We start from the raw sequence: 26333 nt of genomic DNA on the forward strand, positions 1-26333 counted from the left end.
ATCAGGCTAGTAGAATGTTAGTATAGCGCATTGACTTTTCTATGAGAAAAAATAGCTTTGTAAAGTTCCCAGAAAGGGGCAACACCCTTTACGATACTGCATGTAAAAAAACTGTCTTAGCGCCATTACAGGAACAGAAGAATATATGGACCTAAACATTTGAAGGACAGTATCTCTCACAGAACCTTCTAAAGTGGAATTGAAGAAGTTGCATACTTCAGTCACTTAATTTCAAGTAGACTATCCTACCATTAATACTTGGCAGGACGTATGAGGCTGAGGGAACTGGGCTGGTTTAACCTGAAGAAGAGAAGGCTTCTTCAATTATGTGATAGGAGGAAATAGAGAATATGGAGCCACACTCTTCTTGGAGATGCACAGTGACAGGACAAGATGCAGCGGGCATAAGTTGGAACACAGAAAATTCTAAGTAGATATAGGAAAAACCTGCTCACAGTGAGGATGATCACACACTAGTACAGGTACCCTGAGAGGCTATGGCATCTCCATCTTTGGAGATACTCAAAACCTGACTGGACATGGCTCAGAGCAATCTGATCTAGTTGGACATACTTAGAGCAGGTGTTTGCACTAGATGACCAAATCCAACCTAAATTACTCTGTAATTCTAATTATTTGGGCTTTTCACCTTCAGATAATTTTATAGATATTAAGGCTGAAGTTTTCAAAAGAAAAGGAAATCAAATTGCAAAATTCCATTTGGTTGCACAACTATGATTTAGCTCCATGACAGCCTGCTGAAAAATCTAATCCAGATGGATCTGCAGCATCCCAGTGATGATGAACACACAGGACCAGTTCACCTAGAAAGTCATTTTCTGTGCTCCCCTTTAATCCAGCCTGACCTTCCCGCTGCTTCTGCTGGTAATCTATGAGTGCATGTTTGTGAGGTACAAGTCCTGGCAAGAAAACGTCATGTTCAGCATTGTGATTTCACAACAGGAACTACTTAAAACATATATCTTTGTAATTAGGCAAAAATCAAGAGGGAAAAGAAAAGAAGCTTACTTACTGATAGATACCACTAAAAATTATTTTCCAACATTAAAGTTCCAAGCACTGTTGTAGAATGAAGAATATTTTTCTAATCCTCCTCCTGTCAAACATGGAAATAAAAAGTTTCTTCTTTGGACTCGAATGCTAACTGAGCAACTTCTAATTGGTTCGTGTATTTCCAGTTGTTTTGAAAATTCCTGAGTTTCTCTCCTACTGCTCCCCTCCTAAAAAAATTTCAAAAGGATGGAAATTTCTAGAATACTGGCATATGGCTGTTGGAATGATTTAAAAACAAACAGTTTACTTTACTGCGGGGAACCACTCCAACATCCTGCAGTCCTAAACTGCTTTGTCATTGTGCTATTATACAATCTGCTCCCACCTTATGAGGTTATGGCGCAGATCCTAGGGCAAACATTTCTCCAGTGCTGTAGAAACTATGAACAACAAAGTGGTTTAACCACTGTGCTCCGTGCGAAAATAAATGAGCAATGCAGACAAGCAGGCTGCGTGAGGAGTGCCTTTGTCTGAAACCTACAGAGCTTGCTATCAAAACTAGTGGCGATAAGAACTGCATGTCAGATCACTGTGACCAGGACCTTCTTTATGCACGTAAAGATAAAATGCCAGATGGAAGAAAAAGGGACAAAACCCCATAACTATAAAGGTTTCTCGATCTTCCCAGAGGTTTTTTTTTTTTTTTTGGACAGAACAGACACCCTAAACTTATTTCTTGCCCTCCAATCAGTAAAAATCCAGAAAGCAATAAGATATATCTTTATGTAATAAAGTTAAATAAAGCCACCTACCTCCACATTATAAATAGAGATTGCCCAGGTATAGTACTGTCATTCACTTGGGAGCATTTCAAAGCCTTTGAAACTCCCAGTAATCACTACACAGAAGAACAGTCCCCAAACCTTTTAGACTAGCGTCAACCCTCAAAATTACCAAAGAATCATCGCACACCCTTTTCAAGCTTCTCACTGAAAGCCTGGACTGACTGTGGATAACTTGCCACAAGACATCTGCAGAGCAGAGCCTGTGAACCGCAGATCTAAAGCATAACATCTGAATGGGTATTGTATCTAAAAAAAAAAAAAGTTTCCTCCACTTACATGATTGTGCCAGCATAGTGCAATAGATCTTGCCTTTTTTTTTTTTTTTTTTTTTTTAAAACTTCTGCCGTCTTGCTCTTGCCTCTCTACACATTTCCCTAATTCCCTTCCTGTCATTATTTAGCCCTGGCCTCTGTTCTGTCCCTTGCTACAGCAGGTGGTTATATTGAAAGAAAACGCACCAGGAGAAAATAAGAGATAAACTTGTTTTACTCATAAATGTGAATGCTCAGCATCACTACTTCTTTTAGACATGCTCTCTTCTCTTTTGCTGCTTTGTACGCCTGCAGGGATTTCGCATTTACTGTAACTATATTTTCCCCATATTTTTTTGGTTATTGTATAGTTTACTTTTGCTTGTATTTTGTATTCTTTAGATGTTTGGGTAAACAAGGAAATTACCATGGAGCCGACTATTTCAATGCAGACAACACCTGAAAACTTCCATTCCAAAAAACACTTGAATAATATTTTAGCTGCCAAAACTGTAGCCATGGTGAATTTTCTTTGAGAATCACTAAGATCCTACTTCACGGATGTACTGTTTCAAAGTGTAGTCTCACCTGGAGGTGCCCAATAGTAAGCTGTTTTATGTTCACTGCAAGCTACACTGGTAGCTTGTTGTGCACCTACACCCTAAATACCAAATTCCATAGATTTTATCAAAGTTGAACTACTATACAAGAAAAAACTGAACTGAAGCTGATCCGCAGAGTGTAGGGAGAAAGTAAGAGACATATGTTGGAACATAGCTGGTAAAACAGTCTATAGCAGTCCTGCCCAGGACTAACAAGCCCTTTATAGTGGCATTCCACATATAAATCTGAAAACCACGGATTTAACTGCATATACATTGTTTATAATATATTTTAGAGAATATTTTTATTTGAAAGCTTGCACTAAGTTAGATGGTATAATGAGAATACATACCTTAAGCATTTCTGCAGGATAGCTAGTGTTCCAGTAACCAGTACCCTGGCAAGTTTTTGAAACCAAATTTCATCTGTAGGAATAACATATTTCTGTATCTCTAGACAAGACCTCTAATAAAAAGCAGATACTAGCTAATTAGCTGTGCATTCACTGCATTAATCTAGCCTGGTTCATACTGACATTAGTGTAACTTACTCAACCATTTCTCATCAAATCTGTTTCTCCACCATGGAGCACAGTGGAAACCATGACATCAGAGGCTGCTTTCTCATTTTTTGTAAAATATTTGAGTCGTGTAATTTCTGGCTTTGCTAACTAGTCTAAACAAGCTTTATTAATCCTTTAATGTAGAGTTTAAAAAAGCCCACATTAGGTAAACATTAATAGAATGACTGTACTTGTGACAAATGGATATGTGGTGGAGACAGTGTGTCAGTGAGTTAAAAGAGTCATCCCATTTCTCTCAGTTAAAGAGTTGCATGTTTCACTGAAAGCACCAACATGCAAATGCAATATTCTAAAAAAGTTTTGCCAATTAAAAATGTAAAAATTAATGGAGAAACTGAAGCAAATTTTTTTTTCCCAAGTCCTGAGCAGAATTCAGCATCTTTGAAAATTACATTCTTGTAAAGACTTTCAGATAGTCCTTATTTTATTTTCTGAAAATATGCAGCAAGCCATACACAACCATTGATCTACTGGAATCTTGCTGTCAGAAACAGAGAGAGAATAAACCTCACCTGTTATTAGAGTATGATGCCCTCCATAACTACCTTGAATATATACTTACCTTGAACACAGGATCTCTGAAAGATTGTATAAACTATTTTACTATATGCACCCTTCACATTCATAGCATTTAATGATCCATGAGACATTTTTCAAATTTGTAATGTTACATGTTACAAATGTTACATGCTGAGTTGTTGGGGTTTTTTTTATAAGGTCTTAAAGACATATCATGGTGGCACTGGGATTGGGATGTGGAGATATTCCAAAGCCTTCTGGACACAGTCTTGGGCTCTAGGTGACCCTGCTTGAGCAGGGGGGTTCTTCTAGATGATCTCCAAAGGTCCTTTCCAACCTCAACCGTTCTGTGATTCTGTGATCATTAGTAAGGTTTGGCTTCCTTTTAGCAATGTTTAGCATTAGTAACTAACATTCTACTATTAACAGCAAATGAACATGGTGTTCAGCTGAAAACAAATGCAAAATCTTCTCATTAACTACAGATGTTGTACATCCTGGGTTCTGTGTTTTTGTAACCCCAAAGAGTATGTGCAGTATGCAGCTGCTAGGATTTTCAAAACCTGCAAAATTTAATACAGATTCTACCTGAGATATAGGCTTCCACACCAACTATTGACAGTGTTACAACAATGATATATTATAAAATGAAAGACTTTATCAACCCAGTTAATTTTATATTTAACTCTTTCATTTTTTCTGTTCACCTCCCCATGTGTGATAATTACAGAGAAACGTCATTCTGGAGAATGCACATTCAAAAACCTTGGCAGATCATTTAGATATAGAGTTGTCTTGAGGCCTGACATATGTAGACACATGTGGATAGATTTAAACAAGCAAACTTTGAACTGAAATCTTCCCTGTACAGGAATGTGTCTCTTGGAGCTTTATTAGTTCCTAAGGAGATGAACAAATAACTGTTCATTATGTTCTGCATCCTGTATAGAGAAAAGCAGTGGTACAAAAGAAAACCCAAATCAGATCATGTTTGGGATTCCTTATTGTGGTATATTCATATGAACACTATACTATATGTTCCTTTAGTTCTCTTCTACTCACTTTAGAGTCAAACTGCGTTTAAGACTAACAGAATGGTGTTAATACAACTGCCTTTCCCTCATTTGTTTCATAAGAGCTGGAATCTGCCCAGTCAAAGACTTAAGAGAGTAAGAACTGTGCTTTTAGTGCAATTAATTGTAAAAATACAAACAAACAAACAAACAAAAAAAACAATCCCCACCTTCTTCTCTCATGACTAACTACTCAGGGGAAAAATAAATATGTTAGTTCTTTGGTATCTTTCCACTGCTTGCAAGGGTTCTAGGCAGAAAGATGGGTAAGGTGTGTTTTCCTGTATCTAGAAGATATCTGAACAAGGGCCGAAGTCTGAAAACATTTACCACAGTATTCTATCACTGATTTATACTGACTGGGTGGCCTATGCAAGATCAAAGAACAAATGGTATCCTATGACAACATCCTGAAAGAATCCTGGATCCTTTGCACTAAAACAAGCCATAAAATTTACGTATTGAAATTGATCTGAAGGCAGCAACAGCAGGCAGAATAAACTGCTTGCTTAATTCTTAGGATGAAGCAAGAGAACTAGTTATATTTACCCTCCAATAGTGAGCATATAAAACCTTTATAATCCAGGTTTAAAGTATGCAGGTAAATATTCGTTGTTTTATGAGCGTGCCCAATGGCACAGTTGGTGAGGGCAAGTCTGATCCCTATTCCATGCCAAGGCAGGAAAGAAGGCCCTTACTATAAAATTTCCTGCCAGAGAATATAACATCAGTAGTATCCATGCCCTGAAAGAAAAAAACAACTCATCTATATAAATTAGCTTAACATTAATTGTTTTTTGCTAAATCACACTATTTCCATTTTCCATCTGTTGTGCCCTCTTCACTACTATTTTCATCAGTTAAGAACGGATTTCTTTTGCAGACAGCAAAGCTACCTTTGAAGAGTATAGGAGTCCACTTTACTACCCATTTTATACCGGCTGATGAAATCTGTGTGCTTCAGATTTGTATCCTACATCTTCTAAGTCTGGCCTTCCGCCCCTACAATAATGTTCTCCTGCCCTCCTTCCCCACGGTGCCTCCAGGCAAGAGTCAGCTGGAACCTGTGTGAGAGTACATATGTTCTGAATGACCAGCCATATGCATATGCTATTGCCAAGCAAAACACATCATAGCTCAATTCTTCTTGCCTTTCCCTGCATGGGAGCACTACTTTGGGTTTTTATTTTCTCCTCTACCCAGTTGTGGATGTTAATTAAGTTCCTATATGATTCAAGATCTCTGAGGCTTCTTTCCCTCTGACAAATTTTGTTGAAACTCGTCAACAGACTTAAAGTTACTTGCTGGGGACTAAAACTCAGATAAGCAGATGGATAGTGCTGTCATTTAAACTCTACTTTGGATAATGTTAGGATAAATGCCTGGCCCAAATTAGTATATTTTGTTCAAGTTGTAAGAGTCTGGATGTGGTTTCTAAATATATCCTTGCATTAAATGCTGCAATGCCCTAGAAGTGGAGTTTTCTGATATCTCACTCCATGCCTTTCTAAGATTCTGGGAGGCCAAATTGCTGCAACTTCTCAGTTGAACAGCAGACAGCCTCTCATGTTTACTTCATATGTCTGCTGAATGTTTAATATATACAGTTCATTCAGTTTCTTTAACCAACTTTGATACACACCAAGGACAATTCACTTGAACAAAAAAGTGAAATGCTACTTCTATAATAATGTAAAAGGAAAAAAACGTCTTTGTCAAGGTCCTCATTACTCAAATTGTTGCAAATTTCTGATTCTACTTCTTCCCTGCTCGTTTTTTTTCCTCTCACAGTATGTCTCTGGATCCAAGCGAAAATTTTCATTATATGTTCTATCATTTAAGAGAAAAACAAAGACAAAAAAACAGAGAGAAAAACAAGCTGAAGCAGAGTTTGGAACATAAACAATCCTAACAACTTTGATAGGTTGGCGATGCATGTTATTTTGCAAAACAAAATGTAAGCTCCTGGAAAAAAATGTCTAAGGTTATGCTAAAGTTGGAAATGCATACCAACATTATAGGAATGTTGTGATTAGTTTAAAATTGTGCAATTTAAGAACTAAGGTTAAGCGCCAGAGACAAGGTTAGTCTTACAAAACGCTCACACATCTGAAGGCAAAAAGCCCTAAATTACCTACATTGTATCCCATAGATACAATATATGCCCATAAGCATATAGTTTTATTAAAAAAAAAAAAAGCTTTCTAGCTGACAAAGTTGATTGGATCCTTTCTAGTTGGTTATGAATTTACTTGAAATTTCTCTGTCCCTTTTCATGTCAGCTTCATTCCACACCCTGCTCATCTAATTCTCTTCTACCTTACTCTGTCCCTCTCTCCTACATTATTCTTTCCATTTGGCTCTCCTTTCTAAAGTAAACGCACTAGCTTATGCTCAAAGTAACAAAGCTGTTCGACACAACTGCCTCATTCACTCTGCTTCGGTGTTAAAGTCTTTCTCCTAGTCTGCTTTCAGAAAATTTCTCAGTCCAGGGATATATATGATAACTGATTGGCAAAAATCTCATCTAGGAGTTTGTACAGCAAGTTTCACCTACTGTAAATCTTAAAAGCTAGTCATGATCCCATTTGTAGACCATTTGCTCATGGATATCTACATACACCTTTACTAGTTGATACCATTAGAAAGTTTTCAAATCTCTGTCTCTTGTGACTGTTTCTTTATAATAAATAACAGTAAAAGTATTCCTTTGACAAGGTATTTTGTATTTTTGGAAGCTGCACAGCAGTGTTTTCACCACAGCTCTTAGCCTTGCACACTTTTGTTGTTATATGACTCACCACTTGAACTGCCTTTGCCTGCAGCTTCAAAGAGTCACCCCCTCTATGCAGGTTGTTCTTGGCATTAAAAAAAAAAAAAAAAATAGTAGTTACGTACAGATACAAATTCCTAGATTCTAAAGTGATGTGAACTGCTCAGTATCATCTCAACACAGACTGTCTGTAACTGCCCAGAACCTAGGCTCTGGGTCTATACATGAATGTGTCTGTGTGATATAAACAGCGTTGATAGCAACATTTTAAAAAAAGGAAAACAAAACCTCAAGACTCTTTATGCTTGTTCTGAAATTAATTTTAAAAGCTGTTGTGTAAAAAAAATAGAAGAAAATACTATTATTTTTCCATCACAATTTCATCTTTCAATCTGGCCAAAATCTTCCATGATAATTGTTGGAGGGAAGAATAGAAAGCTTCCTTGTCAACCAACAGAGCTTTGCTATCCTAAACTAAATTAATGTTAAGAATTTACTTTTTACAGCCAATTATTAGGTTAATATCCACGTAGAACAGCACTGCCTCATGAGTTTCATGCGCACACACAGACATTACATTCCTGTCTGTCCACACCATCTGTGCGTGTGGTCTGCAGACACAGGATGCCTGTCCATCTACACTGTCCCTGTGTTTGGTCCAGGGAGGCAAATTCCTGCCCAGGCACATAGCAGCACATGTGCAATACACAGAGTTGGACAGATGAATCCTGTCCATCCGCTCTGCTCTTACACGCAGTACACAAGCAAAGGGAATCACAATAAACCAACATTTTTTTTCTGCAGAGGTTGATTTTTCTTATTAAATCTGCATCAGAGCTTAGATAATAGTACTAACTGGAAAGACTGGAGAAACATTCAGGTTTTTTACTGGACTTATGTCAAAATTATTCTTACCAAGGAAGGAAGTTCTCTTCCTTTCTATAAAATTCATGGCGCACAATGTGTAGAGATGCGCCAGTCTGGTCAGATGAATTTCTCCTATGCGTCTGCATTTCAGACAGTATCTCTGTCATTACCTTCTCTACTCATAATTTGTTGCTTTTATTACATTTACCATTATGCCATTTCATATCAGTTATGGTGCTGTTGGGCACCAAAAAGAGCACTGTAAAAGCTTAAAAAAATATATTCCATCTCTCTTATAGAACTGCCAACAGAAAAAGGTATGGGGGGCAAGATGAAAAACTGAACAGTCATACCTCTTCTGTTTTATCCTTAAATATCTTCTCAGTGCACCATCAATAAACTTAGACAGGTGATGTCACATATTAAACAGCCATGACAAAGCCAAGGAAGTAGTGGAGATGAATGAACGAAAGGACAAGGGGCAACCTAAACTGATTTATTTGCAGCTAGAAGACCTAGGAGGAAACAAGGAAGCCTTTATATTTTTAAAGTCCTCTTTGTATCACAAAAAGAGTGCTGACTGACAATGGAGGACTAGCTGGTTTTGGTAATAGGGGAAAACCAACCAAGAAGTCTTCTGATCATCTGGTATTGATGAAAAGGAGAGATAGACAGTAAAGAACTAGTCTTAGCCTATATTTCCCCACATCTCAAACTGGACCCTTCTTTTTTCCAATCAAGCAGAACCCACTGCAGCCTTACTCCTCTCTTTGTGAGATATGCAAGAGACCTGAAAGGTGCACAAAATGGAGATTTGTGTGTATAAATTAATGTATTTCTCCTCAAAAAAAAAAAAAAAATCCAGAAAACAAAAACCAAAACAACCCCGAACAAGAAGGTACAGTACTTACTTCTTCCACAGAGCAAATAAACCCCTGCAGTCTTCCAAGTTTTAAACAACTTATATATGTATGTTTTCTTAAGGATCTTTATATCGTTTCCATTATTTTTTCAACACTATTAAGTCAGCAGTTGGCAGAAGTTTGGCATGCTAGTTCAAATAAGGGAGGCAAAGCCAAGGTTTTATCTGTTAGTATTTTGGAGATGGAGGGCACCCTGGCTTGGTATCAGAAGTTACAGTTAAGTTTCAGGCCAATGTGAAAAAGGTGGAAAGATTTGTTTTTTAAACTGTTAAAAAGATTAAGTGGGGTACAATGGTGAAATTGAGTGTTTAAAATTTTAAGTTCCCAATGAAAATAAAAATCCCACTGTAAAAACAAGAGAGATACCTAGTTATTTAGATCTCATGAAGAACTTGGTCAGGCTCAGCTGTGAGAGTTCCACTTACTTTTTGTTTACTCAATTACAGGAAATATTTGTATTCACACTAGGAAAGACAGAAATTGGTGGTAAACAGAAAAGGAGAACAAAAGACTAAGTTCTGTTATTGTAAAGTTGTGATCCAACAAAGAGAACAATAACCCTGACAAAAGGCTATCCCTTAACCAGGGTTGTATTCAAGACAAAAGACCATTCACAAGTACTGTGATCAGTGTCTAATATACATTTGGAGACAAAACCTTTACAGAAGTTGAGATATTAATATTCAGCCATGCTATTAGCAATTTAAAATTGTGCAAGATGTTAATGCAAAGGTCATTTTACTCATCCTTGAAACTGAGGGTGCTTGACCTCATCACTGATCTTTTGTCCATATGATAAATGTTTGATTATGCCAAGTAAAATCAGACAGCAATCTTCTGATAACTGAGTTTGAGACCTGTCTTGCCCTGAAGCACAATCTTGGACTAATACCTAAAGCCATTTCTTGTTATTGAAAAAACTCAAACCTTTGGTGCCACATTTAAGGCAAAGAAGGGCAGAGAGAAACCATTCCTTTATTTTGTGTTCAGTAAAGGTCCACTCAGGGACAGCAGTACACAACTGCTGTAAAGATGATCTGTCAAAATCACTGCCTTGCATTTGACAGCACTGTCTACAGAACTCCATTCAAGGGATGGACTGGAAGCAAATCACCACCAGTATCAACTTTCGCATCCTTATCTTTCAGAGTTGGCAGCTGTTAACAGAGTTGTCACAGCTTCCCGAGTTAGAAATGAGCAGAAAAACCTCCACCCTCTCTGTACACACATTCGCAAGTGTCAAGTGTCAAAAACATTACCTCTAGGGAAAAAATACACACCTTTCCTCTGGCCCTGCACATTTTTTCATCTTAGAACAGGGTGGAGAGAATAGAATGTACTTATTAAAGAGGAAATTACCTAACTTTATTCAGCACCAAAACACGAATAATAAGTAGCTAATTTTTTAAGACTTGGATTCTTTAGAACATAACACTATGAATTCAGCAGAACTGGGAGGAGGCTGGAGCCATCAGCAGCAGACCATTTTCAGTAACTAACATAAGTAATTGGCATCTAATTTTATAAACCTATGACTCCTTTTGATAAACCTGATATACTATCCTGTCAATTCCCACAATTCAGTATGTAAAGCAATGAAGACTTAGTATCAAGAAACTAGTCCTAATTTCCAGCATATATCTCAGTTTTCCAACTGCAATATGGATGCTTTTTTCCCCCCTGCATAATCATTTATTCACTAGCCTGCGGTGTGGTGTATTGGACTAGACTCTATTGCATTGATTCAATAAGAGGAATTATCTTCTAAATTGAAAGGAGCTAAATACAGTGGATGAGGAAAAACCTGTAGACAAAGAAATATTTCAGGGCAGAAGCTGAAAATATCCGAGATCAATGTTCATTAACAAGTCACTGTTTACTGAAGATGAAGTTCATTCTGAAGAATTAAGACTTAATTTTTCATAATCAGTTCTTAAGAGAGTGGGGATTCTTCTGGATTAATTCTCTATTACAGTCACATATTTTTCCTTTCTCAAACAAAAGAATCATTGATTTACAATGTTATTCCATCAAAAATAAAAATTAGAATATGCAATATATGCCATCTTACAGATCACTAATTTCATTAAATATTTCTAGGTGCCTCATTCTTTCTACCACTCCTCCCCCAAATAAAGAAAACATTTTTGACATGTTAAGTTGTATAAGTGTTAATCTACAACGTACTTGAAACTTTACATATCTTTCGTTTATCTCTATAAAAGCAAGTAACCACCTCATATCTTTGACTTTGCCTTTTCCTTACACATTTTTGGAACACATATTGTATCATCTATCACCTCACCAGTTACAGACTCTATACAAATTAAAACCAATATTAAAGCTTGTAGAAGGGTTTTCAGTGGTCTTTCTGCCACTACCTTTCTACCAGCTATCAATATGTGAATTGCTTATCAGTTGCAATTCAGTGATATCCTTCACAACAGATTGAGAACCCCTTCTCAAGGAATATCCTCTTGAAGGCCAATGCAAAGAAGTTCCTTAAAGTCATTTTTGATTATTTGTCAATTCTTATTTAAAATATTCGAAGCAACGGGGCTTCTATCACTTTTCCTGCAATCTGTTCATAATCATTTAATGCTGTAGTCAGAACGTTCCCACATTTTTCCGTTCAGTTTCTCCCCTCACAGTTTTTGAAGTAATGATATTAGGTCTTACTTACTGATGATTATGACATGTTTTAAAAATATAGTTTTTTGATACTCTGCTAGGGAAATCCTATAACAATGAACTTCAATCTGTAAAAACATGTGATACAAACTGTGCCTGTAAAGAAGCTCCTGAAACCCTAAACTGGCAAAAAGGCATCAGGATATTACTAAACAGGGTTTCAGATGGTTGAAAGCTGAATTGCTATTTATGTAAGAGAGAATGTTAAAGTCACCAGTTGTTGAACCTTTCACCCACAGAAACATAACCGCAACACAATGCTTTGTTTAATAGCTTTACTGTGAAACTGTTCAAGGTGTTGTGTGTTCCCCGTCAAATAAGAATAATAAATGTAGGAACAAATGATCATAACCTACCAAGTTAGCAAATCTTAAACGGAGATGAGTTATCAGGACACGTGTCTCCTGGACAATTGTCAATGCCAGGAAAAACTGGTTAGCTCAGACTAATAGGAATCATTTAGAAAAAGATGCCATCCAATCAATGAAATATTCAGTAAGGACGGTTACATGCTTATCTTGGAAAAAACACTGAATTTTTACCATGTTCAAACAAGTGATTAAAACCTTGCTGTATGAGAACTGACATTTCAGTGTGAAATTCCTTTTTCTTCACACAAAATATACTCATGGGTTTATTTCACCAAGATTCTTTACGAATTTAAGTGGAATTCTCTCTGTCACCAAAACTTCAGAGTTCACTAAACTATCTGTCTGAATGAAAAGTTTTAACTCTAATCATAAACTCAATGTATTTTCCGGTCAGTGCTCAAGCATCATAAATTCAAATACTAAACCAGTGATGCCAAACCAACACAACCACAAGAACTGGTGGTGGGAAAGTTTCAGATATTTTATCACTGAGGCACATCCTGTCAACGGCCAACAAACAGAAAGTCGTTGTATATGGATCCTTCCCAACCGTACCACACAAACTATAGAAGTTAAGCAAAAGAAGATGCACTCATAATTTTATGCCTTGAATTAACAAAGGATAAAACAGTTGGCAATCCTGAGCTCTTCTAAACAGCTATTTTTGAGCTTCTGTATCTATCTCATGAATTTATCTGCTAACAGAAAATAAAGACTGTCAGAAATTGATTGGGGATAACTGTTCTCAATATAAAGTTTAGAACACAGAATTCTCATGACAATTAATAAATGCTCTGTTTGGAGTCTTTATTACAAAGACCTATTCTAATATATCCTCTTTATTTAGGTGAAAAAATGGAACCTATCAGATCAGTTGTCTGTGCAGAGATGACTACAGAAAACCACCATAAAATACAGTTATGATGGGAAATGACAGTGACTATATTATTTACATAGCACTGGTGTCCAGAAATCCTAGTCACAGACTAGGGAATTACTACTTTTCAGGCCCAACATCAGATTTCCTAGTGCAGTCTTCTGGAGAAATCAAGCTCATCTTCTAGTGCTCTTAACTCTGTTACCACTAACAAACCTGTTTCTCCCAGTGTAGGTATAACAATTTTAACTGATGTTAAGCATGATAAAGCTGGTTGCTACTTAACTGAAAAGGCATGAAAATGGAACACGGGATCTAACCGCTGACTTAGACTTGTCCAACAGCTAATCATATCTCCTCATTTTCTAATCAAGCACAACGATACTCAAATAACTTTGTACAGGATTTTGTAATCCTTGAATGAAAGATACTTTAAATATGGTACTGGATGCTGCTAACAATTATTCTATTAATTTACTTTTATTCATGCAAAGTTTTAGAGAATTAAAAAACTGTAACTAAAATGGAACACGGGATCTAACCGCTGACTTAGACTTGTCCAACAGCTAATCATATCTCCTCATTTTCTAATCAAGCACAACGATACTCAAATAACTTTGTACAGGATTTTGTAATCCTTGAATGAAAGATACTTTAAATATGGTACTGGATGCTGCTAACAATTATTCTATTAATTTACTTTTATTCATGCAAAGTTTTAGAGAATTAAAAAACTGTAACTAAAATTACAATATGAAAATCTTAATATAATCAATGAAATGGAGGAATATTTCTAATAGACCAGAACAGTTTTTTGAAAACTGAGGTTGAACTTGGGAAATATTAGTCCATGGAGTATTTTTTTTAAATGTTATGAACGTCTGGAAAGAAAGGATAGCAAATACTGTTTTGTCATCTAAATTCCCAAGTAATTTTATAAATCTCAAACCTCAATCTGTCAGTGAGGTAATGAACCTTTCCCTTCAAACAAACTTGCACGGCCAACATGGCAATGCCCTAAAAATTATCGATCGAAACACTCTTCAAGGTACAAACAGAAAACATGCATGACTTTTTAGAGCAGGGCCAACAGACTATTTCTCTGGCACCAGGAGGCCAACTACAGTAAGGAACTAATCTGAATGTATATTATTACTATTCAGTAAAACAAGAGGAAAAGGGTAAAGGTAAAAGGAGGAAGGAAAGGGGAATGAGAGCATATGTAATACCACAGGAAGATGAAATGCTGCCACAGAAAAGATTGCTGAGACTGCATTGAATGCTGTTACTGTGGTAACTAATGATTAAAAATGATGGGAAAAAAGTCTGGAACACATGGCAGGGAGGGTAGTTTCTTTTAATCTGTAAATGCTTCTTATGTTGTGCTTCAGGAAGCTGTGTTCAAGGGCATGACACAACCTCACTCTGTGCCTGCTCGGCTGTTGCCGGGTTCCTCGGGTCTGTTTCTGGCACAGTTCCCTGCTTGACAGAAACAATTACTGAGGAGCAAAGGCTGGCAAAATAAGCAGCGCTGTGATTGATAATCTGGGTGGATTGCAGGCCTTTGACAAAAGCCATGATACTTAAATTTGACAGCTGGCAATGCTTGATGAGAGCCAATTAGTGGATATATATTCACTTCAGCCAGAACTTTCTTCTGTTCCTAGTCCAATAGCTTCTTGAATGGGAAGTGTACAGAGTGCTTTCCCTCACTTCTGTCTGCTCACATGTATGACAGCTACACTGTCAGAACAGCTAAAACCATACTACAAAAAAGAGGTATTTTGGCAACTTTGTGTATATTAAAGATGGTAAACTCACATTTTTTTAAGCTGTATTTGACCCTAAAGAAAGTGGTCCTAGTGGTCCTGAAGAGAGATCACTATACTAATGCTATACCCAGGGGAGGATGTAGCTGAGATTGTGACTGTACTATTTGGGTAACAAGTCTACTACTGTGACAACATTTCAAAATGCTTCACTACTTCTTGCAAATTTCCTGGCAAAGAATGTTAACGTGTCCATGCGTCTACTGCCATTGTGAATAGGTTAATGTGGCATTCCGAGGTTACCGAGTGCCTTCTGTTCTGCTCCACACACGCTGGAACCTCTGAAATGTAAGTGCCCCTTAAAACTCTACAATCTGTTCTTAACTTTCTTATCACATATGTTTTCTTTCCCCCTTTTTGCATCTATTTCCACTCTTGCTAGTGTAAGTATGCAGATACTGTGATGATCCAAGGTCCCTGAATCATATCACTTGCATTTTAAACATTTGCTTTTAACATGTTTTCTCAACTAAGAGGAAGACTACAACAACAGGCAAGCAATTTAAATACTTCTCCCTTGACTTCCTACAGTCCCCTTCTGACAGTATCGTGATTTAAGAGGTACCTCCACTCATTTATACTTCAGTGGGCACCATTTCACTGCCAGGAACTCTTAGATGCTCTTAGAGAAAAACATTAGTTTTGTCACAGAAACAGCAGAACTTTTAGCAATTACTTGCAGTGATTGCCTCCATGACACCTGAAGAAGAAATTCATTTGCTGACAGGGTAATCACTCTCATCATACACAGTTTCAAATCAGGACGGCTAAGGCAAAGCAGAGATTAACTGCCACACTTACAGAATCTGTATTATTTCATCAGGCAGGGTGGTAATAAAAACTGGCAGAAGTGCGGTAATTCTGATACAGCTTTGTGGTAGTCAGAGGAAAATGCTTGCCTGTCAGTCTCCCTGGACCCAATTTTACATTCTCCTCTTACAAAGAGAAATTACTTTAACCAGTGGAACTTCACTTTGGAAAAGTTCACAGCAGAGGAGTGTCAGGTGTCAGTGTGCTGGGTTTCTAGGGAAACAAGTAACAGTGGAAAACTAATATTTTTTTGGGGGGAGAGGCTATTCTAGAATTGAAAATGCTTTCCTTTTCCTCATGATCCAGTGAGACACTTTTACTTGAGAAACAAATCTTTGCAGTATCTTGGCCTCATAAAGAAAGACAGCCAAAATCTTTGCAGGGAGGAAGCACAACACAGCACAGAGTAAACAGTTTTGGGACTTGCATGGATAGGTGAAGACTTCTGACACTGTTTTACATGACATGCTAACAAACAAGTTTAGATAAGGAAAGGCCTCATTTTGAGTTTTGTGTCCAGTTTTGGATACCACACTTAGAGAAAGAAACAGAGAAAGAATCAGAGAAAAATCCAAGAAAGAACAACAAGAATGATTAGGTATCTAGAAAATAAGACACATGAAAATCAAAAGAACTGGGGCTGCTCAGTTTAGAGAAAAAGCACAGAGGAGATAACAGAATCACTGAGGTTGGAAGGGACCTCCGGAGATCATCTAGTCCAACCCCCCCCCGGCTCAAGCAGGGTCACCTAGAGCACGTTGCACAGGATCGCGTCCAGGTGGGTTTTGAATATCTCCAGAGAAGGAGACTCCACAACCTCGCTGGGCAACTTGTTCCAGTGCTCTGTCACCCTCACAGCGAAAAAGTTTTTCCTCGTGTTCAGATGGAACTGTCTGTGTTTCAGTTTGTGCCCGTTGCCTCGTGTCCTGTCGCTTGGCACCACTGAAAAGAGTCTGGTCCCATCCTCTTGACATCCTCCTTTCAGATACTTGTACACGTTGATAAGATCTCCTCTCAGCCTTCTCTTCTCCAAGCTAAACAGGCCCAGCTCTCTCAGTCTTTCCTCATAAGAGAGATGCTCCAGTCCCCTAATCATCTTTGTAGCCCTTTGCTGGACTTGCTCCAGTAGTGCCACATCCCTCTTGTAAACCACAATAACCACATAACCACAATGTTCATCATAAACCTAAAGAGCTACTAAAAAGAGAAAAGAGATAATGTATTTTCTACGCTCATAACAGATAGAACAAGTAGTAATGAGCTTAAACTGCAATAAGGGAGATTACACATGAGCAGTGACATTATAATGATAAGGAGAGCTAAGTAATAGAAAAGACTGTCCAGGAACTCAAGGCCTCCTTCACTAATAGTCTTTAAGAACAGATTATAGGTATAATTGGTTCTGCTTTGAAGTGAGATAAGTTTTCTGTGATTCAGCTACAAAAATGTGGGTACAAAACTGTTTGGGAAATTATACTCCATAGTAGTTAACTAATAAAATAGATGAATGATTCAAATGGGTTATACAGAGCTCTGTCCTGTGTTCAGCACTATTCAATATTTTATATTAACAATCTGTGTGATAGACTAAAAATATATGTCTATGAAATATGCAGAGCAAACTTAGCTGAGTGGTTCTGCAAGCCTGAAAGAAGAACAGGATCAAAACTCAAAATGTTCTGGAAAGACTGAAGCACTGTTCTGAAAATTATTTTTACTCTTAAAAAAAAGGCTGTACAGTACAAATGCCCCTAGCATTAACCTAACCTGGAGTTGCACCACTTAAAAGTGAAAATTTTGAGATCCCATCATCAATAACACGGAATCAACTAGTTCCTGATAACTTCTGCTAGAGTATATTAAAAAGGAATTGGGAATAATTATGAAATGTTTACATAATAATGCAAGTGAATACAGTGATTTACAAACAATTCAACTGAATAACACTCCAAGCTCTCAAACACAGACACTGATACAGTTCAGAGCCTCCTAACAATTTCATCACCATTACTAAACATTTATAGCATAGTAGTGCCTAGAGATGCTGGTCAAGTTGGGCCCCCACTGTGCTAGACACTGTACAAACACAGAAAATGACAATCTTTGCTCCGAGTAGCTTCTTGTAGAAAACCCCAAATGTTTAAGTTTCAAAGCCCACAGACTGGAAAACCTCAGCCCATTCATATATGCCTTCCATTTACAACTCAAAGCTGCAGAGTAAACTTCACACTGTTGCAATAAACATAGGTTCATTGTTAAAACTTAGCTTGCAAAGAAAATGAATAAACGGCAGATAGGCTATTCTCTAACAGATGAGTGGTGGCTGGGCTGCCATAAGGCAGGCCAACGTTCCTTGGGTCTCTCTCAATTCTGGCGTGACACACATTGCAGGGGCTTCTGCATGGCTTATAATCTGAACACGCTGGCTGGCGCTCGCCACGGTACATCTGGACTTTGTCAGACACCCTCCAGCTCTGTTTTCTTGCATCAGCCCTGGCCCCCTCTTGTGAAGCAGCATCCCAACCACTGTTTCACCATGAACTAGTTAAGGAGACAGAGTACTTTGGGAGGAAGTAAATTGGGACCACATTAGCTGGTGACCCTCGCCCTGCAATTGGCCTCCCTTTCAGATGATAGAGTAAATCCCTCATAGAGACTGACAACCAATATGAAACAGGCAGCTCCATTTACTGGAAAGCCTGGTCAATGCTGACTGCCTCATTAGGAAATGGTCTCTATATTGAGGCACATTCCTGCAGTTCAGAGGCTAGAAACTATAAATTAAAACAACATTGATGCCATATCCTCTTTCTAAAATGCCTCTCTTTATCCAAACTTTAATATACATACTTAAAAAAATTAAAGAACCAAAATGTCTTTGGCAGGACTCCCTCCTTCTCTTTCACAGTAATATACTTCCAATGTGAATCACTTGGAATGTGACATAGTGTCGAGACAGGACAAAGGAGAGATGAAGTAAAGAATCATCACAGAATCCTCCAGATTCATCATTTTCTTGTGTCTTCACTGATATTTTTTAAATACATGAAAATCATGCTAAATTGCAGGGCTGAAGAACCTGGAAATTATTTTTTAGGAAGTAAATTGAGGCTTATCATTAGACTGAGTTCTTGTTTTAGGAAAGAGTTGTATCTTTATACGCTCTAAGACAGATCAATTAACAGTAAGCCAGTCCACTAACAGCAGTAACTATTATAGCAACTGATTGACATCCAGCACAAGCAATAGAAAGGCATAATCTGAATCCTACACAGACAGTTAGACCCATTCACACTCACTGTTGCAGTGCAGACGGAAAACTTCTTCTGAAGACATACCTCTGTCAGAGGCTCTTTCCAGTTTGCAATGAGATTCAGAAATCAGGCCTATGCTACTTACCACAGCATACATAAGTCTTCATAAAAACCACCCCATTCCAATATTGCTCAGCATCTCTGAATCCTACGTACATGAAAACTGGAACCTTTCAGTCAATAGTGTCTGTCAGCCAACCGAAAGAGCTGCTTTCCCAACACAAACCATAAGCATTTCCTAGAAGTGGGATGGATTGAAATATGAAATGTTTATCAGGGAGCTCAGCAGTTCTGAAACAATGTTAAAGACACAAGTAAGGAATTGCTGAGGTCAGGATCCCAATTCCGAAACTGAAGGGTTGAATGAACTTTTAAGTTTTTCCAAAGTCTTCCAGAAGATCTTGATTAACTAGCATCAGTTGTCTTTCTGGAACAGTTGTGTTTAATACATCTACAAGTTTGTAAGATTTTTCATTCACAATTTCTACCTGAAATTTAGGAATAACAGCTAAACTTTTAGGAAGTCCCTGAAATGCTATATAGTTCTTTGCAGCTACTAACACAGATGGAGCTTTGTTTTCTTCAGATGTAGAGAAGGGTACACGTTGAGAAAGCTCAAGCTGATGAAACTGCTCTTTCTAAGAAATACAGTATTTTTGCCAGAAAGTATGAGGCTGTTGACCTGGGTGAAATGTAATAACTTAAGAAGACTATAAGGGCCCAAGTACACAGATTACTCGAAAAGCATGAGGAAAAGTAAGATTCCCTTTGACTACCCCAGTAATGAGGATCCTGGAAAATCTCACAGCCCTCTCTTCCCTCCCATCTCCTATTTCTGAAGCTCTCAAAGTTGGTATGATTTGAACTGGTGACATTAGTGTGGAGAAAACACATATCAAAGTTATTGGTATTGAAAAAGTAAATGTGATGGTAGATCCCCTGCAACCTATAAAAGTGCTGAGTTTTCTGCTGGTAGTATTACCATCCCATAATAAGTAACTTTGAGTGACTCTTCTTTCAACAGTATTGAAAGGCATATACCAAAAAGGATGAAAGATGATCCTTACATCCTTAAGATCTAGCATAGGTTTTAGGTAGGATGTGTGGAATCTCTGCCAGGTCAAACAAGTATCTCTCATGAATCATTTAAATATAGTTTATACTGTTTATATAAAAATACATATCCTGCCTTGGGGTATGAGGATGCACTGGATGATACCTTGCAGCCCCTTTATCTATGATTTTATATTTATGCATAAAACTACTCATACCAGAGACCTATTGAGGAGATTATTATTTGTTTTCTTTGAGGAAGTTCTTTTTAAGAGAGGGAACAATGAAGAGTTTTTGCAGCTGATGGCAGTTTTGGAAACAGAAGCTTCAAAAGCACCTGGACATTCCAGTGAACTTTTTGAAAAAGGACTGCTGTTCAGAAACAGCGTGGGAGTCCAGATTTGAAATTGGTCTCACTTCATAGCAAGAACAATTTCAAGTGAATCACCCTTGTATTTTAAGTTCATTTGGGAAACTGAAGTACACCACACCTAAACACAAAAGCACCATTAAGGATGGGCATCATTAAGGGAAAAGGCCATGTCTTTTTAGAGACAATAAATGTACTTAAGAAATTTTTTAACAGCACCAAAAACTAATAATGTGAACTAGAACAATACCAAAAATCACCTAACTGAAACCTAAGTTACTAAAGATAATCACAGTGATAATATGTAAGTTAAATATATACAAATTTTCAGTAGAAAAAAATTGCTAAAGATTGTTCAATCTACCAGCCAAGGATAGTCAGAAACAATCTGGGAAGGGCAAGGGGCATGAAGGAGTTAGAATTTAAACTCAAGCCAGCAAGAACTGCTGGTAAAAAAAAGTTTCCAATTTCTCTTGGAATGAGTTGTAACATATATTAAGAATGCTACACATAAAGACAATTACATGAAGAAGAAAAGTACTTTACATTGCTATGAACACTTCTGAATCCTGTTCTAGCAGGAGGCCATCTTGCTGACAAGCGTGAGTAATTACAACTGTTGCTGAAAACTAAATAATATGAGACTGTAAACTACACTTCTAAATTGTTTTAATGCTGGTGTAGCTATCAAAATTACCGTTCTAAAATTAAACCTTAAATAAGTGTTAGCTAAAAATTACATAGTGAGTAACATACTGCTGTTTCCTAAGGAATAAGCAGAGAAATCCCTTATCAGAAAGCAGAAATAATCTGGCTGACAATGTTGTACATAAAACCTTATGAAGATGGGATCAGGGTACTGAAGAAGCTGACACTGGATCGGCAGTGGCAGATGTGCTGTTATGGGGAATATGGCATGGGAATAACTCAAAGAATCCACCAGAAGTGCTGAAGTGAAAAATCTACACAGATTTTTCAGATCATAAATCTTTTACTGCCCAGGATGCTTTTTGCTTCCTCAGTGTTTTATTAGCAATGTATTTTTCATTTTAAATTTAACACTGAAATACAATATTAAATGTTTGAATAGAAACACACTTTTTCTGATTATTATCCCAAAATAAAAAGATCATAGAAATGTATTTTACAATTTCAGGAGTCCATTTTAGTTGGGAGAGGAACAGAAATAAGAGGGGACCAATCTCCTCACCAGCGTGAGACCTCCCAAATTCCACTCTGCTAGCTGGCATCCCCTCATGGGGCTCCTGTCACAAATCAGAAACCACAACAGAGATTGAGGGATGTAATACATTTGAGTTTGACCTTTACAGGAAGGAGAATTTTCTTCCATGTATGATTCCTCCCTGACAAGGCAAATACAAAACACCAAAAGATATACTACTATACTTCTCTGAATCTGTGGTTATTATTGTCTCTAGAAGATAATAATTACTTCTTTTTTCATACAGTTTCCTACACATTCTATCACACATTTACTACCCAGGCACTGATATGAAGAAACTTCCCTCAACATTGAGACTGTTTCTTTCCCACAATGTTTCACAGGTTTCAAGATCAGTAACTAGTTTGAAATCAGTATTTATGTACTTTTTGTCCCAACATACAAAGGAATTATACATCATTAATTTATACAGTTCCATAAATCGAGATCCCAATCTCACAACACCGGATTATTAACTGTTTTCCCTCCTACCCTCCTCTACCCACCTGCTGCTTGAGCTGTTGCACTAGGCGGTCTTTCTCTCGTTTCAGCGCAGCCACTTCATCTTGGGTCTTCTTCTTAGAGGATGAAAGTTCTAGCAGAGCAATATTGGCATCTTTTTCACTAATGGCAGCAAGAAGGGCTTCTTGTCTGAAAACCATATATAAATACATGATTGTCTCACAAAACTTAAAGGAGGCATCTACAAAGAGTTGAGTATACAACAAATGCTATAGCAGTGTGCAAATCCACTACGCAGAAATAAATACTATTTTCACAGTTATACGTCTGCCAGTTGTGCAGGAAGTCGATATTCTCTCATTCCTGGCTCCCCCAAACCCATTGTGCTGATTATCAGATTACTGCTTAAAGGATAAGAATAACATATAATAGAACTTCTTATTCTGCATTTACTTTTTCAATTTATAGTATCTACTATTGTTACTTTGTCTGAGCATTTTGTTTCTTTATAATGGTCTAAACATTTCCAGATTTTGAGCATATATACCAGACTAATCAGAAGACTCTCATATTAAATTTTATTAGGTTATACTGTCTATTCATCCAGCTATTTCAGAAGGAAGGTGGTCTGTGACAAGCTCATTGAACTCACTTAAACAATACAGTGTATCCCAGAAGCAAACGATGACACAGACACGTTCATGCTACACGTTGAAATAGTCTGTGGCAAAAAGGCACAGGAGTTACTGAGGAGCCAACAAACAGATGCCCTCAAGGATGCTCAAGCTACTCTTTGACTTTTCTTACGCATAACCAAAATAACGATGAGCTTGTCAGATGAATGTCCTGAGAAACTAAAACAAAGGTAGGCCTGCCCTCATTACAAATCATTTGTAGCTTTGTGGAAATGGTGCAAGAGATTTAGCTGATTTAGCTTCCTCATCGTCTTTCTATATCTCGACATTCCTAGTTAGGAATTTTTAATTGTGGATATAAAACAAAATACATACTTGCTGCAAAAAAGTACTCATTTAGCTCAACATGAAAGAAGACATGGCTGAGAAAAAATTTGAAAAAAATAGAATAAATGGACAACGCTTTCATTTAAAATTGATGTATTTAAACATACTCATACTCATCCAACTTGCTGGACTTTTAAACTAAGGGCTTGAAAAGGTAGAGGATTGGTACTATTGGAGTACAAAAATTTTTAGTTGTTAGATGCTGAAAATTTTACAGTTTTTGTGACCTTGGTGAGCACTAAAAGATATATTTTATTATTGCAACATTTCTGAGAATGGGGAGTGAAATTATTCCATATGGCACTTCAGTGCTTAGGTCAAGGGTATAGGGAGATGAACACTTAAATATGTAGGATGCCGTCAGATAGCTTGCTTTGGCCATTGCTGAGCTGGATGAAGAATTTACTGTCCTGCATACTTGCTATTGCCCTCCTCCAGTCTTTAAGAATAACTGTCTATATATTTGCTTCTTGACTTCATACTCCTAAAAGATCTGAACAATGTTTTTTTTCTCTCAAAAAACCTTTAATAGATCTTTTTAGTAGAAATGGACTGGAAAGCAACTACATGTGCAGTTATGCTGACAGATCTGAGAAGACAGTAGCCTCTGAGAAGCAGCTCAGGGCTACAACCTTTTAACCCAGCTCAGCAGTAGCCAGAACAGCACTTCTGACCAGAGACTAAAAAGAGGTATGTGGAAAGCATGCTAGCTCCACAGTCCTGGATCAGAAGCCAAAAGGTTCTGAAGTAGTTTCTCTTTGAAAGACAGTTGTACCGATGAAATATCATAAGTAAAGAGCCCTCATTGTTTTTACAAGTGAAAAATATACACTGCTTTCACCTGAAAGGTGTGACGTTTTGGTAAGACAGTGGATGAAAACTGATTTGCTGTTGAGAAAGTCCATGACTAATTTCAGATGAATGATAGATGGGGATGGAAGAAAAACTTTTTCTTATGCCTTACGGATTTAGGCAAGAAGAGGGGATGATGTATGACCTGGCTTCCTTCTGATTCTAGTCTGTGACTGAGCTCCTAGAAACGTTTATGCCAGTTAAGGCTGGAGACTGCTATCACAGTGTAGGTAGAAGGAAGCAGCACATAAAAGAACACGGCTAAGATACAATCTCTGTTTTTCTCCTCAGTTCCTCCAGTGACTACTAGAGTTTTGCTGGAGCTACCCATATACAAAAGTTTGCTATCATAACAATCTCAACTGAAGCCACATATCAAAAAATGTGAAAGAACCATGTTCTTTGTTCAAGAACAAAAAGTGTGTCTTTCAACAGACAAAATTTCACACAGTCTGGCAGCAGAATGGACTTACACAAAGGACTTGCTGTAGGTGGAAAACATCTCTGGATTTATACAAGTGTTTCTTGCACATGCTATCAGAGTAAACTTATTCTAAGTAGACTACTAGCATACCAGAAATTTGACAGACCCAGTTTAGAGAGTACCTGGATCTTGCCTGGCTCTTATCTAGCAAAACTAGTACCTTAAATTTTTCCTTATCTTTCAAGACACGACAAGTTAAGTGTTTTGTGGACACTTGCAGATAAACTGAAGGATACTCTAAATACATTTATTTTAAGAAAAAAATAGACAATCTGACAATTAAACAGAACTGAAAAAAAGGAGAAGAAAGGAAGAGCTGAACATCAGATTCACAATTGTAATGTCAAGATTGTAGGTGTGGGAACAACTGATAATGGCTGTATTATTATTGCAACTTTATTTTTGTTGCTTTTGCTTTATGGAAAAGTATCCAGCTTTGGATGTCTGCCTGAAACATGAAAAAAAAACACAAGAGAATGAAGTGACAGAACATGATACATGTTCTCTGCTTTTTCTAGCTATCAGTATCCTGGGAAAGACAGACTGGATTGGAGTTCTGGTCATTTTCAGTTTCTGTCGAGTAATCTATTTTGATTCTAAAGAAACACTTATTCTTTTAATAGTAAATCCACAATCCTTGCTGATGATTCAGGACCAGAGCCAAGAATCTCTCTGTAACATTATCTATGTAGCCATTATTCTGGTATGGAAATTTGAGGTGCCTCAAATAGTGTGTAGAGCATACCTTCTGCAACCAAATCCTTTGTTGCCCACCTCTGCTTCTTAAGTGAAAACTCCAGGACCAGGACAATGAGATATGGCTAGCAATCCATTACTAATTTATGACTACGTAATCTTCACCACAGTGCCTTAGAAAACCCACATCCTTCTGTCCAATACTTAGTGCTGTACTATGTGTGAGACAGGGGTGCTGGTCAAGTAATGGGGCGAAAGGAGTTGTGGTCTTCTGCTTTTCTGCCTGCCTGAAACAAGATGACAGTTTGAACCAAAAGAAGAAAAGTATCCTGTGATGTGATAGGCATAGTCTATATGCTCTTTTGAATTCTACAAGCTAAACGGACAATGTTTAATACAGAAGTGTAGGTGTCACTATCACCTCTGCTGAAAGAAGACACGTCTGTAATGGTGCACTGCTGTGCTCAACAGAACTTGGAAGGAAAGTTCTACAAGACAGCAAAGAGCAAGTATTACCAAGTAAAAGACAGGGTATATGTGTTTCAAGAGCACTACAAAACCAACTTGTGTCCCTCCTTGACAGGAGTTATTCCCATACTGACTGGAAGAACATGCTGTAAGACTGGTGAAATTGACAGATGGAGAAAACGAGCTGCTGTGAGAACGGTGCTGGTAGCATCAGAGCAAATCTGTCAGGAGTACTGGAGTCAGTGGTACAGCCTTAGCTTCTTCACCAAAGCATGTCTCTCTAGCTAACAACACCAGAGGTCTTCAAGCATCCTAAGAGGTAGGAAAAGCATGTACTTGTTGCACAAACCAATTTGGTTGA

General features: G+C 37.6%; 1 protein-coding gene across 6 annotated transcripts in view; it reads right to left on the reverse strand.

Annotated features, from left to right (window-relative positions):
• ERC1 (ELKS/RAB6-interacting/CAST family member 1) overlaps positions 1–26333 on the reverse strand; it is a 312721-nt gene that overhangs the window by 38103 nt on the left and 248285 nt on the right. For all 6 annotated transcript variants that reach the window (XR_010885944.1, XR_010885943.1, XM_067307213.1 and 3 more), the window contains one exon: positions 22495–22639. Coding sequence is in view for 4 of the 6 variants with exons in the window: in XM_067307213.1 (XP_067163314.1) it covers positions 22495–22639 (145 nt within the window). In the remaining 2 variants the exon portion in view is untranslated. The remainder of the gene's footprint in view (positions 1–22494; positions 22640–26333) is intronic.

This window comes from Apteryx mantelli, chromosome 1, assembly GCF_036417845.1.
Source record: "Apteryx mantelli isolate bAptMan1 chromosome 1, bAptMan1.hap1, whole genome shotgun sequence".
In the NCBI taxonomy this organism is placed as follows: Eukaryota; Metazoa; Chordata; class Aves; order Apterygiformes; family Apterygidae; genus Apteryx; species Apteryx mantelli.